This window comes from Bombus pyrosoma, linkage group LG15, assembly GCF_014825855.1.
Source record: "Bombus pyrosoma isolate SC7728 linkage group LG15, ASM1482585v1, whole genome shotgun sequence".
Lineage (NCBI taxonomy): Eukaryota > Metazoa > Arthropoda > Insecta > Hymenoptera > Apidae > Bombus > Bombus pyrosoma.
In genome coordinates this window covers 7,613,251-7,631,232 of record NC_057784.1, presented here as the reverse complement: position 1 = coordinate 7,631,232, position 17,982 = coordinate 7,613,251, and the positions used below count along the sequence as shown (strand labels likewise).

Genomic DNA, 17,982 nt, shown 5'->3' with positions numbered 1-17,982 from the left:
CACGTAAAATTAGAGAGCGCTAACCAAGTTTACTCAACCGTTCCGCGCAGCGAGCCTCGCTGAAATGTATACAAATTGTTATACGGGAAGGCAAAGGACAGTAAGAATGCTTCGGAGCACCAATGTCCACGATACGATGATCGATCGAAGGTTCTTTCGCTTTGTGTTCGTATACACATTGGGAGAAAGGAGAATTACCGACGACGTGTAACGTTGTACTCAAGGACTTGGTTTTTCCATAAGAAAGCAAATATATCTAGAAAAATTGACGCTAAATTAAGGAATTAATACTAAAGGGGTAACATTATTAAACGATTCAATAAAATATCTAAATGAATGAATAATAAAAAAAGAACGAATTTCGATAATTATCATATAAAAATCAGTAAAAAGTATTACCACAACATTAAAAGCGCGAGTAAATATTTTGAAACACTCGGTCTCGGCCTTTCATGATTTTCAAACATGTTCAAATTACCCAGACTACGGTGGGCAACCGTTTAAAAATAATTGTCGGGCAATTACGTACTTCGAGCACACTTGTTAGTCGAATTATTATAATTTGTCACCGTCACGATATCTTTCGACCAGTATGCGCGACCGATTGAGAAAACAAAATGTGATTTTTCATGAAACGATAACATGGCAAATGTAATTTTCCCACTTTCCAAACGATATATATAAAAGTTAGAAATTATCGTTGCAAATGCTGCGGCAATTATATATTTCCTTTTCCCAGCTTCCTATGTTGCTCGTGTCAGAAATGTCAAGCCCCCGGATCAGAAATATTGACGACGATAAGCACGTTTGTTGCGCAATACGTTACAGCACTTTTTTCAGAGATAACGTAGCACGAATTTAGGTTTGAAAGTAAATTACGCAATTTTTGGTATACCGATCTTCCGCGTTCTCGTAATACAAACACGCGCCAGTATTTTACTTATCTACTTGTCGAAACTCGGTTACAAATAACGTCGAACAATATTGTTCACATATTGTCCTTTCGCCATATTTTTCGCAGTACTCTGAAAATGAATTATTTCAAAACTGCTCGCATTAAACTAACGCGAAACAAAGATTAAGATTCCAGACAGTCCTAGACTTTCTAACGATACTATGTTTAATGTGTAAGGGAGCGATATTTTCGTATGATTAATCGATGGAGATTAGCACGACGATGAAATTTCTAAAGTTTCCACGGGGAGATCTTAAATTTAACGCGGCGTCGACGGTGTTAAGAAGGTGACGAGGACCCGGAAGATCGATATGATTTCAAAGAAACAACGTTCTATTTCGGGGTAATTCATTGCCTTGCAGATAGGATATTTCGAGACTTTCCTCGGAGAAAAACGGAAGAGCGACTAGAATGAACAATGAAGAAAAGATCGCAGACAATATATTTAATAATTCAAAATCATTGACGAACTTCATAAGCATTATCCTCTATAATACACTTGATACTTATTTATATTATATTAGTACAATTTATTTTGGTTATCATCTGTTTGAATTGAAAGAGAGTAGGAGACTGTAAGAAATGATACATAAGATTAATGTTTATCTAGAAAATATCCTTATAAATTTGCAGACCTTCGTGAATATGTATAATATACTGTGTTTCAACCGTTCCTTGTATATCTCTTTTAATTATAATATTTAACGCATTTTGGTATGTACTTTACAATTGAATATTCGTTTGTATTACAAAAAACCTATGGAAAATGCACGATGAACGATTTGTACTTAGGAAATATAACCTTCGGATGATTTTCCAATGATGTTTCAATTTAGTATCAATCGCGGATACGATGGTCGATAGACAAACAAAAAGAAATGCGTATTACAGTGACGAAATGTCGCCTCTTAGTCGCAGTGTAAATTATTCATAAAATGATGTGTGGCAGATAGGATTTATGTTCTAAACATAATGAGTTACTAGATAATTTCATTTTGTATTCCTCGGATTCTATAAGAAAATACCTGTTCGCCAAGAACTTTTGCACTTTAATAAGACTCATCTTCTATTACTTCGTATTATACGAATCGATCAAAGTGTTCAGATACATACTTATGAGTGTATATGTATGCAAGTGTATACAAGGGCAAGAATATTTTAGATGTCGTCAGACAACGATAATGGAACAGCTGTGTGTACACGAAGGGGACAAAGAGCATTCAAAGCGATTTCTGCCTTTTTCAGTGTGTCGCTGACGAGAAAATATTATGACGCAAACGCGATAACGCCGTAACGCAAGGTCGAAGAGCTTTTCCGATTCATCTAACGCGACAATCAGCGAGCACGTTATGCTAAAAACTTTTACGCTACCGAACACGTCGTCAATGTCCTCGAATTTATCTCCGAACCTGTATCGCTTCACCGTGTTTCCAACAGATGGAAATTAACGTCCAATGACTCACCAAAGTGTCTGAAATGTTGATATGAAAACCTTTTATGAACGAATCATGCGCGTCGCAACGAAACACTTTGACATCGTATTAGCATTGCGATAACATTGTAAAACAAATTCGAAAAGATACGCGGAAGTTGCGAGGTTACTCGAGCCAAATCGATTGATTTTCTTCAACACGTTGACTGCCAGACGAATTTTCCATGGTTTGCCCAAGGCGCCGACGTGAACTTCTCATTATGCGATGCATATTATGTTGAAATATTATTTTCGGCAAATAAAATGAGTTATAAAATCATGCTTACAGCATTTTTCGTGGTGAGGGCCACCGGTCACCCCCACGGCGTTGTAGACAATTATTACGATTGTCCTTCAAACAATCGTGCTATGTACTTTTAATATTTGCTGCGTCGCCGGTCACCGGTGACCCCCATGGCAGCCAACGTGTTAAGTTTCTGGAAAACAAAACGATTAATCCTAATCAGTTTGGTTTTTCTATGATTCTAAATGACGCTCGTTACACGCGAGTTTAAAGTTCGATGCTGGTCGATTTCTTGCGCTAATTCCTTTTGTTATGAAATGGTAGATGGAATAAAGCAGCGAATCGCGAAAATTATACCAAAAGCCATTGCGGAAATTTCACCAAAAGTCAAATAAATCATCAAATATTACAGTCGTAGTTGAAATTAATTATTCCCTTTCAAGGAGATAAATTGCGGTAAAATCAGAGGATTAATTGCAGGTAATCTATAGCCAATACGTTTCCCGTGGTTCGATAGATGTTTCTCATGGGATTAACGCAATATCGTAGAAAGAGAATTGCATCGACCGACATCTGTCCTAGGTGAGGAACTGCCACTACCCAGGAGTCGATCAATTCTCATCGTAAAGCGTTTAACGTAATTTCACCAGACACTGATTGATCGTGGAACGACAGTCGATTCGCTTTGAGTTATGTTAATGATTTGAAATTACCTTTCGCGCAGCGAGTGTCCTTGGGAGAAACGCTTCTCTTGCCAATTAGATGATTTTACGCGATTTGTTAATCGCTTGGACCTTATTACATATATCTACGCAGAAAGGAGTCAGATTATTCGTAGACGAAATTAAATCAGATTAAATACTGCATATTTGAATACATTAAGAGACTAGAATAGTGTAAATTAATACGATGTATGTATTTAAAAAAAAAAATCAACCAACGGAGTGATTCTATGTTCGAAATTCTGTTCAAATGTAAAACTTTCACGTGTGAACTCGAGCCAGACAATTTCGGAGAAGTTATGATAGCGTGAACTCACTATGTTGTTTCAGCGGCTTCACTGCGAACTACCTTGATTTCGATTTTGTCAGAGAAAGGGTCGAGGTAAATCGATGCTTTAAAAAAGAGTCAAAATATAGTAAAAAGAAAAAGAAAAAAAATGAGAAAGAAAACAGTATCAGTTTAAAATATGAAAAGTCACTCGAAGAACATATATCCTCATCGATTCACGCATAAACAAAGAAAAAAAGACATGAAAACACGTGATATATTTTCAAGCACTTATCGACCGTTAAGGAACAGCAAGATCTCGAATTTTTTAAGAATTTATCAGCACGGAAAAAAAAACAAGCTCAAAAATACACGAAGTTTCTAAATGTTTATCGATGCACCAGGGAAAAAGGAGTATTCCGAAAATAGTGGCGCAGAATTTCTTAACAACGTATCGTCATTTAAATTCCACAGAAAAACCGTCTGAATAGTTAAACATTCTACATCTTTACTTTCATGGTACATTTATTAACGATAGACTACACAAAAACTAGAAACTGCGCGTCGTCGAATACAAATTCCAACGAATATAGGAAGTTAATTCCTACAACTTCATCGGCCACTATCCAACGTGGTAAACAATATTATAATGACAACTTAAGCAAATGTATACTTAAATGCATTGATGTACGTGCGATCACGTGTACGCTTGCAACCCGCTAACAAGTTAAAACGCAACATGTACTTTTAATCCATCAAGCACTGAAGGAGGTCTAACCATAAAAAAAGTGACTGAAGTTCGCGCTAAAGTTTAGTTGCACAATGCCAAGGTTAGCAGCAGGTGAAGTTCCACACGATCATCGTAGCCGCATTCATTAAATTGTAATTATAAAGTCGAAGATCTGCTTATAGCCTCGTGATTCATCACTTTAGTCGATAGCGTTCTGCCGGGCAGGAAGTGTAATGAGTAATAGTCTTCATCAAGAGGAGGTCTGTCGGTGAAACTACTAGTGGTACGCCCATTTGTCGGCTCGTACGATACCCTACCATTGTTTAATTCGCTACATTCAATTACTAAATGTTTCATTTGCTCCCGACACTATTCTCCCCCATCTTTGTCAAACCGAATCGAACGAAATATTACAATAGAGGCCTTCAACGTTGCGTCCGCAAGATAAACCAACGTTCGATAAAGCAGCCACAAAGAAATACATTCTAACCGCCGGTGGTTTAGAGCACAAGGCGATGTTGTTGTGTTGGCGATGGCATACGAGCACGATCACGGGTTTGGTAGAAAGCTTCATTGCCAGTTCTGTCACGATTCGATCGTACGCGAGCATAAGTATGTGCTACGAAGGCTGTTTACTACCACGCTGCGTATTCTATCGCGCTGATAAAAAGTTTGAACAGAGAAAGTAATATGCAGTGGCGGACAAAAGAAAGTTTATAAAATAAAAGATATAAAAATAATAATTAATAACTGGAATAATTTTAATAACGGATTTATATTTAATAAGATAATAATACGAGCGATCACTATGTAAACATAATATACAGTGCCGTGAATAATTATAAACTCGACCCTTGTTTCAGATTTTCCATAATATTAAAACAAAAATTCAAGATAAGATCGTTTATAATTATTATTTTATATTATAATATAAAACAAAACTGACGGTACAACAAATAAAACTTTCCTTTTCCCGAAGCGTGGAAAAGATGAAATTTCCTCCTAAAATTGTGTTTCTACCTGTAAAAAGATATAAACTCAATGTTAATTTTGTTACGTTTTCATTCGATATTTAGTGGATTTTCCTTTATTTTCGATTATTTCTATTTAATCTGTTAAGTATACTCTATCCACTAACTTGTTTGAAGTTTCATTTTGAATATCCGTTCGTAGATTTTATTGTCTTTTTAAGACCAAAATTCATAGTATATCAGTCTTGAACTTTCTTTTATTCGCCGCCATATATATTCGTGATTATGATCCATGTTACAAAATAATCTACAAAAATTCATGGCTTCCTTCTGAAAGCATTTTTACAACCGTGTAGACTAATATTCGTTACAAATGTACGAATATACTTTTAAAATGAAGTCTTCAGTCGACACAACAAAAACATAGATTATCTTATAACCTATACGCGTGCTTGTACGTAACTATATATGTATATGTATACGTTAGGCAGCGTGTGTAGTGGCACCGACTGTCGATCGAAGAATTTTCTGAACACAAAGAAAGATAAGGAGAAAGAGAGAAAGAAAATAACTGACCGGAAGATATGATTGTTTATGTTTCTATGTTTGAATTAAATCGACTCATATTCACGGTCAAACGTTTCAGTATAAAGGCAGATTGTCGAACCGTGACGAAGCCCGCATCGTACTCGGAAGGTCGACTTAACGTAAAAAGGTGTACTAACCTTGACGTCTTTGCTTCGCCATGCAACCGACTTGACCAAGAACTTTCAAACTAATAACGACTCCCGGTATCGTGTACGCATCACGTCGAGAAAGAACACATACGACAGCTATGTAAATATACCCGTGAGCGTATATAAATCTGTTAAATCTGTTGACTATAGTTGTATGGTAGGAATAGGTCGTTGACCAGTGCGCACTCTATGTAGCAGATACCGGCATCTGCAGCAGAATACTTCAAAACAAAGGGACACCGGTATACATTCGCGAAAAAAAAATAGAATGCAATTTCCTACAGATGTGCAATAATTAGCGTTTAATTTAACGATTATTATTTAATCACCGATTAAATCCTTAAAAGTTATCTGAAAAAAGATTATCTTATTAGGTTAGCGCACATGAAATGTCTTCCAAAGTGTGAATTTGACGTGTCACCTACTAAATTTCGTTTGAACGTCAATTGTTAATCACATTAAAAAAAAAAAAGAAAGAAATTTAGTATAAATTTTGTATATACAATGTCAAGAAGACCTCTAATAAAGATATTAAAATCTTGTTATTGGTTGTCATGAACGTCAAGAGGATTCGTGGATTTTCTGATATTTCGCATTTGGAGGTTAGACGTGTCATCTGTTCTACATGGACAATTTGTCAATACATAGATTAGTTGGCTAAGAAGGAAAACGAATCATGTAACAGTTAACGTTTTATCGAGAAGATCGACATTTCATTGGTACCGATTGACTATTTCAATCGTCGGGGAAAGTTTAGTAATGTCAGTGGTCAGTGATCATTAGACCCATAGCGAGAAAAGACAAATGCCGGTCACCGATGACCACCACAACGTGTTTGACCTATCACGATGATACGATTACGCATAATATTATCGAGATAAACCATGAATAACCCGAAACAACGAGGACCGATAACGCTTGGCTACGTCCAACCGTGGTATTGGATCAATAAAAACACTTAATAACATTGAACGAGGTACGAGAAAGAGAAAAACAAATACATCCGAGCAAAGACCCACCCTAAACGCGATGACGACGGGGTTCAGAGTGTTGAGAGTGGAAAGTACGTACCGCGCCAGCGCCATCCTGACATGAGATAATCCAGGTCCCGTAGGTGTCGAGAGCAAGGTATCCAGATCTGGAAAGAATGGTTTATCGCCGACACTAAATCCCACTGGACACATGCGCGTAAATTCCTCGTCCTCGAACACACGAGCTCGTCATAACTTCTGGCCCTGGGCTTCAAGGAGCCTCTCCCCGTAATTTCGTTCACTTCGATTTTCTCGAGTAAACTCGTGGCGTCCTCGCGCCTACAAAACGCAGTCAGGGATTCCCTTCTTATCCCTGTCTCTAGTGTACCACTGTCACTACCGCATTTTCACTGCCATGTCTGTGGCGGCTCCGTAAAAAAAAGGCCTTCGCGACAGTCAATCACGGCGGTTAACGAGCAGCGACAACTAAACTGTCGGTGAATCGAGCGTGTACGACGGAGAAAGACAGAGAAGTTGTAGGAGGAGTACACGGCGGGAGCCAAAGAAACGATCGAACGAGAGACGAGACGACTGATTCGAATATTCGACCTCGGTTTTGCCAGCCGAACCGAATTAATTTCGTGTACGCGTGATTACAGGAGCGACTAGAACGCCGAGAGCGGATACGCCTGCTCGGAACACAGTTCGCCAGTCACTATTCCAACTCCGATCACGGCGCTGGCTCGACTGAGCTCAGCTACTGAGCGTTCGCGAGTCCCCACCCCTGTGGTTGCGGCCTCGTACGCTTTCGTTACGTCTCGGCCGCATTCGACTGAGCTTCGGTGATACTCGTGTCTTTTCGCGACCTCGTGTCGCGCTAGAACGATGGTTCACCGCCGGGTACCCAAGGCTCCCTCCTACAGGAAGCTCCTCTTCGCCAATGCAAGTTTTCTGGCATGCTGCTACGAAATTATATGAACTATGTTCTCATACGTAACGTATTCTCGAAAGGTTTCCTCGGCTAGTTCACACACTCTTCTCCCGACCGTCTTCTTCCGAGTCACGTTCTTTATTCAGCCACGCAAAAATAATACCGATGATGCTTCCGATATTTCCATTCTCTGGTAATGCATGTGTATGTATATGCACTAGGAGGAAACGATATAGCGCGGTCATAAATTACAGTAATAGCATTAAGAAGCTACGCTCATTGATGTAACCGCATTCAGGAACGTACGCGTTTTGTAGGAACACTTGCACACTTTCATAGGTGGAGGCAATTATTTCTCCCTCCAATTAAAGTCACGTGTACGGCCATTGTGTAAAATATATTTCCGTTTCTGGAACGTACTGCTATGTATAGATTATATCGTAAAAAGCCGTAAAAAAAACAAATTTAATAAAACGTATCCAATGTGGGCGTTGAGAATCGTTCCACCCACTACACTCTATTCGTAAATCGTCGTACAGGCAAATAAATTGATTTTACAAAAAATAAACACGTGTTCTGTTTTAATACGCTTTGCGCGAAAACTATTGTATTTTTACGATCGGAAACAATCGGTGATTATGGATGGTTGTAGATATAACCACAGATTTGTTTCATATTCCAAATATTATGACGAGCACACTCTATGTATCGCAGCGCGTTTAAATTTCTCGTGAATGTTTAAACTTCCTCTTTTATAACATTGTGTCCATTAAACGGAGAATATTGTAATTTATCTATTTTTTACGCATTTTCGGTAGAACTACGAGATGGTAGAATAATAGAACGGAATTATTCATGCCGCTCTCGATTCCACGTATACCGGGAGCATTCAAATCAGTAATGAAACCCGCGGTATCGTTTACGAATTCACCGGTACACACAATATATCGGCGGAACGTGTGAAAGGTTTTTTCGAGCGTGCCGAGTGTATTGGTGCTTTCATGTCACCGGAAATGGAGAACAAGCCTCTGTTCGTCGAATTACACGAAAAAGAGGTCACGAAAATGTTTTATGGGTGTTTAAGGTGGTTGTGGTTGGTGTCAATGGGACCGTGACGTCGTGCCGGAATCACGCACGACGGTCGTGACATTGTGAAGAGAATACCGTATTCGTGAACTAATGTAACACGGAGATCGCCATGCAATTAAAGAAAAAGAAAATTTCTCTCGTCAGACGAATCTTTACTTTTACTTCAATATCTTCAAGGTATACGATAAAAATATTTTTCGTATATTCCTTTTCTTTCGTAATTGCGACTCTAATCTGACCTAACTTCACCCAACTTACAGCATCATATTATACATACAATACATTTTTAATCGACAAGTAAGATTTTACGTTCGAAAACTCCGCGTATAAATTGATTACTTAATTGACATTTATAACAGGAAAGGCCAGTATCTACAACGTCACCAATGATATTCCATTAACCGCATTCGTGACTACGGCAAAGTCAGCAGTTTTATGCAATCATACGCACGGATGCAAGTTTAAGGTTGCACGGATCTCGTTGGCTGATACGCGTGCTGCTAACGTGTCCATAAATTAGTGTCACGCCTCGAATAGCTTTCTCAGAGCGTCGGCCATCTCTGAAACGGATCTTTGCTCTTGTGATTCGTTCTATTCAAACTACAATGTATAACCCTTTATCAACGAACGAATTAGAGAACAGTAAACGTACGATGGAAATGAGAAGAATAAACGATTACTCTCAACGGAAATTTAAGTCTGCACATTGGGATAAACGGAGATACATTTTTGTAAGAAATTTTGAAAATTTCGATTTCGAGCTAGAGAGAAAGAAAGAGAGGTCAACGTTAATAAAGACGGCCCCGGGGCGTGGGGTCCCCTTGACCCCCTTAAAAAAACGTCCCTGAGTCTCATTCGCCCCAGAGCACGCGAGGAGTGCCATATAAACTCTATTATACTTTCCTTTCTTTTTTGCTTTTCTTTTGCATGTCGGCGCTTCCTCGGCGTCTGTCGTTGCATGTCGTGACGATATTTCCTGCCTACGGGGAATCAGTGAAAAATGAACCACCATGGCGAACGGTGTTCTGCTCTGTGCGCAACTTGTCGATAAATCGGTCGCCTTTCTAACAATTATGTAAATGCTTCTTTGTTATCCGACTGAAATTTTATTGTACGCGTATCTTATTGGATGACTGCGAAGTACATGTTAATTTTGTTGTAATTCGTCAGATAATTTATGTTCGACTATATCGTAGGCTGGGTAACAGAAAATTGAACAAAATATCGGTATGTGTGGCCGTGGGATTTATGTAACAGGTTAAAATTATTCCTGGTCAAGGTAAAAATCCCAAAATCAATCGTCACAGGTTACTGTGAAATTTATAATCAGAGCGTAATCTATGGACTTTTACCGACATACCTTGATTCTTTCTATTCGTTTAAAGTAATCCGATAAAAACGTCATAATATTATATTAGTAATATGCATCTGCAAACATCCGTAATAATATCTCAAACTTTAAAAGAGATTAGATTACCTTTTACGAAAGGACTATTACTTTCTTTGATAACAAAGTACGCGTAATGCTTACCAAAGAATTTTAATCAGCCTTGAAAAGTAACAACAATGGCAACTGGTAACACCAAGTTCACTGGAACGTGTTAAAAGCGAGGAAAAGCGAGGAAAAGAGAGGAAAAGCAAGGCTGCTTAATTGTCCCAGAATCTCGCGCTAATTTCACGAAAGTTGCACGGAACTTTTAAGTCGTCGAAGAATTTATTCCTATCCCTGGTACAACGAGGAAATGCCTGTTAAAATTTCGTTGAAGAATTCTCACGAGACACGACTTCCCAAAGGACCTTTCGAGTTAGTAAACGGCTGCTAGGATCGACGCTAAATTCAAACGATATATACGTCTGCTTCGAGAAATCGTGAGTGCTGGCAGCTGCCGTCGTAAAAGAGATACTTTCTTGTCCCGTGAGTGCCGTCTGTTCCTTTCGACCAATTGCGTCTCTTGACCAGTTCAAACCGACCAAAGCAAGCTCTTCTTTCATTCCCTTTAATCGTTATTTGCTCTCCGTGAATAATCCTAAAGGGGTTCTAGTGGTTCAAACGATTATCCTCGGCTCGATGCGACTTTGTCACATGAAAAGGTATTTGTAAACAAAGATATTTTATATTTTTATAAGTGTCTCTTCGTGTTGGAAGTAATTATGAATAAAATTTCAAACTAATTTCAGAGATTATGTTGTATCACATTAATAACTTAAATATCGCGATTATATTTGACGCTATAAACCAAGGGATACTCGCATTTAATAAAATTAAAATTACCTTAATTGATCAAAGTGTCGATACGAAAATATTTGGACCAATTTTTCGAGGTGTTTCGTGGAGAGGAAAGGTACTTGATACAGGTCACTTAACTTTCTTATGGCAACGCTGGCACGAGCCTGTTGCTTGAACTGAATTAATTCGCAGTTACGTCAGTACGGTAGCGACCGAGTGATCGTTGCTCTTCGCTTCCAAATGCGTTTATTTGGCCGATTTCTAATAGGCTGATTCTGTATGCCCACGGGCGACGGGTTTCAGAAGAGTTTCATCGCTGTATCGATCTTCTATCATCAACGTTGTAATGCGTTATCGATGTATTATTATATTATGAAATGGTGAAAAAGAAAATACTTTTCCTATCTTTTACTGCTATAATATTAAAGCCATCTCGTATTTTTTTATAAATATTGTATTACATTTAAATTGGACAAAATTAATAATATTAAATTTAAAAGAAAGTACATTGCGTTCTCTTCTTCAGAGTCGGTCCCTATTAAATATTCAAAAACTAAGTGAATGAAAACGGCTAAAATATTCAGCGATATTTTATTCGATCCGTTAAAGATAAGATCGAATTATAAGACAACCTAAGAAGCCACTGCAATTTGTATGTTAACTTTAACCTATTTTCCATTCAATGATAAGTACCGAATATCGTATGATTGATTTAGCTATTATCAATTCTGGAGATTATTTTCCAAGATACATAAGGTTTCGAACGAATCAAAACACTTTCGGAAAAATTTGTTGACTACCCAGAGAGAGGTCTTTCGTTGAAAGAACGAAGTGTTTAAGAAAAGTCGAAGTGGAGGGATTTCGGTTTCGAGATGGAATGGGCTTTCGCCTGTACGGTCCAGCTGTTTCTCTGTCCGCCATAAAAACTGGTGCATAGCGCTCCACTGGTTCCCCTTCTTCTCGTCTTATTTTTCTCTTTCTTTGCAACGTTAATTTACATTATCATCTACACGCGCACGATCGAGCATTTCGGCATATTTTATATACGACGAGAGATTAACGACGTGCGATTTTCATCGATTCTCGGGACCTTCGAGCGAAATTTCGATCGTTAAGGATCATCCAATTTTCCTATCTTCTTCTCTCTCGTTCATCTCTCTCCTTAATCTTTTTTTATCCCCTGTTTCGATTTTAATGGTACGACAGCTGCTGGACGGATAATTAAATTAACACCATTCGTTGGAAGATAGCCTCGGGCCAACGACGACTTTATGCGCTGCAAATGAAAATACGAGGCTTGTGGAATTAAACGAACGTGGATGGAATGAACACGAGGAAACGTGCCAGAGAATTACGACTTTGTTGTTTTTCTGTGTGGCCGTAGCTTTCTTTACGGCTTCGGATTTTGAGTACATCTTGACTTACTTGTTTGCTTTTATACCAAACGATTATAAAAGATCTGGATCTTGGCAGTGCTTGCACTTGCTGGAAATTTTACGGGTACCTAAATGGTAACGAGTTTCTCGAGGTGATCTAAAGAATCGTAAAATAACGAGTTATATGCTGCGTGCAATTTGTGTCATGGATATTGAAGGAATGAATTAGTCTTACATGTTTGGATTGGATGACATGGTTGGAGGGTTGGCAAAATCTTGGGATCTATACTTATCTATACTTATCTCAGTCGAATAAAATTAATACATAGGTGCTGAAAGTGTTCCATATATAAAATTCAGTTCATTTAAAGTTCAGTCCTCGGTATATACATTCAACGTAAACTGAACGCTCAATCCCAAAAGTGCAGTAATAAAAACGATAAAAAATTCAGGATTAATAATTATTCTGCAAATACAGAAATACAAAATCTGATGTCATCTAATCTCAAGTCCAAAATCACGTCCTGCGATAAAAATCCTAGAAACTGAAGACGTACAAAAGTGCGATCTAGTCTCAAATTTACAGTTTAACGCTCAAGTTAATTTCACAATAAAACAGCTAAAAGCTGGAAAAATAACAAATTCGATACAACCTAATAAATCTTTCTATTAATTCCACACGCCCATTTTAGCACACGAACGTTCCAAAATATCAAATAAAACAAAAGTCAGAGGAATTATTATCAACAAACTCTCACAGGATTAACTCCCTACATGGACCGTCGTATTCGGAATTTATCGCGAAAACAGCCTAGAAAGTTTTTCACGGCGCAACGGGAGGGCGAGGATTGCGGAGAGCCGCATGGTAAAGGCTCATTGTTCATCCCTGTCGTGACACTCATGGCGGTCTGCGTTATATACGAGGCCTACGGTCTCCGGATGCATTGAAAGCACAGACTCCTTCGTGTCGCTCCGAGCAGTAACAATGCATAATAATGCTCGAATGGCCCGTATGAATTCAGATTCTGGCATCGCTCGCAAATAAGCTGCTCGAGAAAGAGAGGGTGTAGCTCGAGCCAATCCGAAGAGAGACGCACCAATCGAAAAGGAAGAAAGAAACGAGAAAAGGAAGAAATCAGAGAAAACGAGAGAAAGAAAGAGAGAGAGAGAGAGAGAGGTTTTGCTCGAAGAATACGTGAAATGGAAAACGGAGAAAGTTCGACCGGAATGATCGTAAATTTTTGGTCAACAAGCATCCACGTTTCGACCGAACAAAAGAAGAAGAATAAACGTTACTTTTCGACGAGATTTTGTTTCAATTATCTTCAATTCTCAATGCGTAAATATTCTTTACAGATTGAATTACGACTTTTCATGAGATTACGCAAGATTTTACAAAGAAAGATAATCTTAACCAATACCTTTTATATTCATCGTTCGTTGTTCTCGTCTTTCCCCATCCTGACTTCTCGTTTGCTTTTTTCTTTTTTTTCTCGTCCTTTTCCTTGCTTGACGAGTACGTATAAAATCGTGAGTATATGTAACGGACACCCTAGATTTTATACGACGTCCCCTCGAGGACCAAGGGGAAACGAATCCTTGGAAATTTCCATCTGCGTAGCGAACAGGTCGATGGAGAGACTCGAATGGGGACCGAAGGTTTAATTATCGGGGTCCTAGGTTCTGGTTCGTGGCGAAAAGGAGAGAGATTTCGTGTTTGCGTTAGACACGGCAGAGAAAGGTGCGATTTCGAATTACGTCTAATCTTTCTTTATTGGTTCTTTCAACGTGTGATACATTCATTACAGATCGAATCACACACATACGTGGTCTAATCATAAAGTCACACATTTTGTTTCATCATTGAAAATGTCTCACGTACGGGGAACATAGCGGTAATGTCCCAGCGGCAGTCGGGACAAAGTTAAGATAATATATATTTCACACGACCGTGAACACACAAACCTTGTCCTCGGCTTTCGAAATTTCCATTGTCTGGTTTTAACTTTCGAAACGCGTTTACTTTAGACAAGCGCACTTCCTCTAACAATGATAAATCCACCGACAAGCAATCTCAAAATGGAATCCGATCGAATCAAATGTAAAAGCAACGCGAAAAAGCTAAAAGAATGTAGGAAATTGCAAACAGTTGCTAACAATCCGCGTAATTGCACGAGGGGGAGGCAGAGAAATTTTTGTTAACGTTCGACCAGTCGGAAATACCAGCAGGAAGCACGCCGTTTCCGTTTCTCCTTTTACGTTCGTCGTTCGGCTCGATCGAGGATACGCACGAAAGGTATCGACACAGAGACTCGAAAGTGTGCAAATAGAGCGAATGTGAAGGGGTTGCGGGCCACGGAGGATGTGTTCAACTTCTAACTTCCAACTTGTTCTAAATTATAGCGTACACCGGTACGATTGGCGAGGATCGGTTAAATGGGATCGCCGATGACCAGTACAAATTTATTTTAGCCATTAGCACCGTGATCATGACGGATCTTTATACGTTTACGAGAAATTGAAGTGCACGCAATAGGCAAGGATATAGTGCAGAAATGTGTCTTGTTTTACGAAGGAATTAGATAAAGAATTCTATGTTTAACAGTTTGGCGGAAAATTCTACAGAAAGGTTTAGTTTCTTCCGATAGCTTCGTTCAACGCTGAATATTTCTTCTTTAAGGCTCATCGACAAAATATACCGGATGTCGGACGGCTGTGAGCTTGAGTTTCGGGCGTTGCTCCAGTTTGGCCGCTAATATTGTGTAGAAAGTGGCGGGTAGGGTTCTTGTACGGTTGGAGAACGGTGGCGGAGGAGCAAAGAGAGGTTGGCGGAGATGGTGACTGTGCAGGGTAGAAGAAACTACCACCGTTGAAGAGAGGAGGAGGAAGAGGAGATTGGTAGGGTAAAGGCAGACAGAGACGAATTGAGAGAGAGAGAGAGAGAGAGAGACGCAGACAGAAGGGCGGAGGAGAGGGAGAGGGACTAGGTGATTGTGTTAGAGAGCGAGGCAGAGCGGAATGGAGGGTTCAGACGAGGTCAGGTCACGGGACGAGCTGCTGTGCTCGGTCGATAGAACGAAGCTACCACCTATGCTACACATTGTGCTAGCTATGGAGAATAAACAGCTATACACACGTGTGTGTATACGTATGTTGCCGGCGAAATGTGCAATTTGGGCAGGTCGTGTTTTGACCAGTTGAAACTACGAAACTTCGAACCGTTTAATCTGTTTCAACATACGTTGCGAAACGTATCGGTATTTCGTTTAACTTCCAGCTATGTTTAGGGAAAATGCGTTTTACAATAGAGAAAAGAAGATATCTTGAAATTTGTCAATCAATTTTTCTTTCACCTTCCGCTTTCAATTGCTTGACAATTCCGGCTTTTATTAAAATTATATCCTTCATTGAGTAAAGTTTCCAATAATATACACTTTTGACAAGTTTACCAAACGTTTTTGCATCTCAGCATATTATCAATTACGTTTCTTTTTAGATACACTATGTAAATTCATTTCACAAACCATGGCCATTACTCTTGCCGCGCTCTCTTCTTATACACACAGAAGAGATTTCCCCCGTGAACGGTAATCCAAAGTAAAAGCAGCGGGAGTATCAATTCGCTGATAGCAACGGCTCGATCCTCCGCAAAAACTTAATCGACCAACCATCGGCTTCGTTGGAGTTATTCCGACGCGAACGAAATATAAATCACGTGTCTTGACTTTTAACTGCTTCTCGGTACCTTGGTTAAGACATACGATTGAGGTATTATCGAACTGGTTGGCAATCAGACCTTTTTCATGATTTACTATGTGCTCCGAGATGAAACGCGTACAAGTAACTCTTTCGCCTCCGACTGTGATACCATTTCTAGAAAATGATACGTTCCTCAAAGGTATTTCTTGTGTTAGTAATATTTTTCCGACAAAGAAAGGTGTACAAAGCCAGAATTATTATTTTGCAAGGGAACAAATATATAAATATTGCAATATATAATATCTAAAATGCAATGTAAGATCAGGTGTTAGATTTTATTATTTAGATTAGATGATTAGATTTTGATCTTTGGAATCTCGGTTAAAATAGCGGGAAAAAAGTGAAATTGACTTGTACCAATAGAATCATAAGTAAAAAAAAAAAAGAAAAAAAAACAGCGATATAGAAAACATTGGCGTATCTAACCTGTTGATTAAAATTTGTCGTGTACTCTTTTCCCTGTCCAGACACCTGCTGGCAACGAAGCTTTCTTTCTATAGCAAGACAATCGTAGTATAGAAGTGACAGAAATTACGGCAACGTGCTTAAAAGAATAAAAAATAGAAAGCAGTATGGACACAACATCCGGAGGATGTTCGACCTCACGCGTGGCCGTTTCCCGCACTTCCTCGTACGGTGTGAGGCCGGTTTGCCTCATGGAAGACCTCGATAAGGTCGCATTAAGGATTCAGGAACGCCACGACGGTGCAGCATCGCGAGAACACGCGCGCCGAGGTAAGTTGGAGGCGGCCCAAGAGGCTGGTGCCAATCGTGGAAAAAAGAAACCTCCAAGACTGCGATAGAAACAGACAGATGGTCTGTTCGACTAAACGATCGATACCGTGTTACCGTGCCATTTTTCTCATTTTTCATTTCGTCCTTTTCTTTTTATCATCGATTTACGCGTTGACAGAACCTCTTGACTACTACAATCATTCATTCTGAAGCGATCTTTATATATCATAAGCGATTATGGAGCCTGTTACGTTTTTTGAAAACTTTTATAAACCAGATTATACGCGAATATGTGTAATTATAATAATTTATGTACGCAACGAATATACGTAATATATGTAATTAGATACCTTTAATCAGATACGTTAACTGCTTAATCGATCGAGTTATCCATTGATTTTTATGGATTCAAGCTACGATATCTTATAGAAAGTATATTATACAGGTGCAATAATACGTTATATTTGTTGTTATAAAAAGACGCGGTCGTCTGTACAATAAGCCGAGGAAAAATTTTCTGTGTTAAGGGGTTAATATACGGGGCGTTCGATATAAAAGTCGCCACGATTTTTCAGATACTTTCGACAATCTGTCAAAAAGACATTCGGAACAAAAGTTAGTCAGCACTAAATCGATGAGAGATCGAGCAATATGTCGTGAATCTCGAGATACGACAATAACGAGCAAAATCTTGTAGGTTACATGTTTCATTCTAGAGTTTCCTTTTTGTCATGGATCTTGAGGCACGATTGAAAGATCGAACGACGATCGTGGAAATGACTTTTACGATAAAACG

The 17,982-nt window shown here is 38.9% G+C and overlaps 2 protein-coding genes across 9 annotated transcripts in view; both read right to left on the bottom strand.

The window, feature by feature from the left end:
- Window positions 1-7,829, bottom strand: part of LOC122575845 (speckle-type POZ protein) — a 44,409-nt gene extending 36,580 nt beyond the window's left edge. Inside the window, exon 1 of the mRNA XM_043745323.1 lies at window positions 7,170-7,829. Within this exon, the coding sequence (XP_043601258.1) occupies window positions 7,170-7,282 (113 nt within the window). The 5' untranslated portion in view covers window positions 7,283-7,829. The remainder of the gene's footprint in view (window positions 1-7,169) is intronic.
- Window positions 1-17,982, bottom strand: part of LOC122575844 (origin recognition complex subunit 2) — a 112,868-nt gene that overhangs the window by 17,427 nt on the left and 77,459 nt on the right. Inside the window, exons 12-13 of one of the 8 annotated variants that reach the window (XR_006319552.1) lie at window positions 3,384-3,478; window positions 2,714-2,863 (exon numbers count right to left, since the gene is read on the bottom strand). The exons of 5 other annotated variants lie outside the window; for them this stretch is intronic. The gene's annotated coding sequence lies outside the window, so the exon portion shown is untranslated. Of the gene's footprint in view, window positions 1-2,713; window positions 2,864-3,383; window positions 3,479-17,982 lie in introns of those variants that run through there. 2 more of the 8 variants (XR_006319553.1, XR_006319557.1) reach the window with 2 other exon arrangements.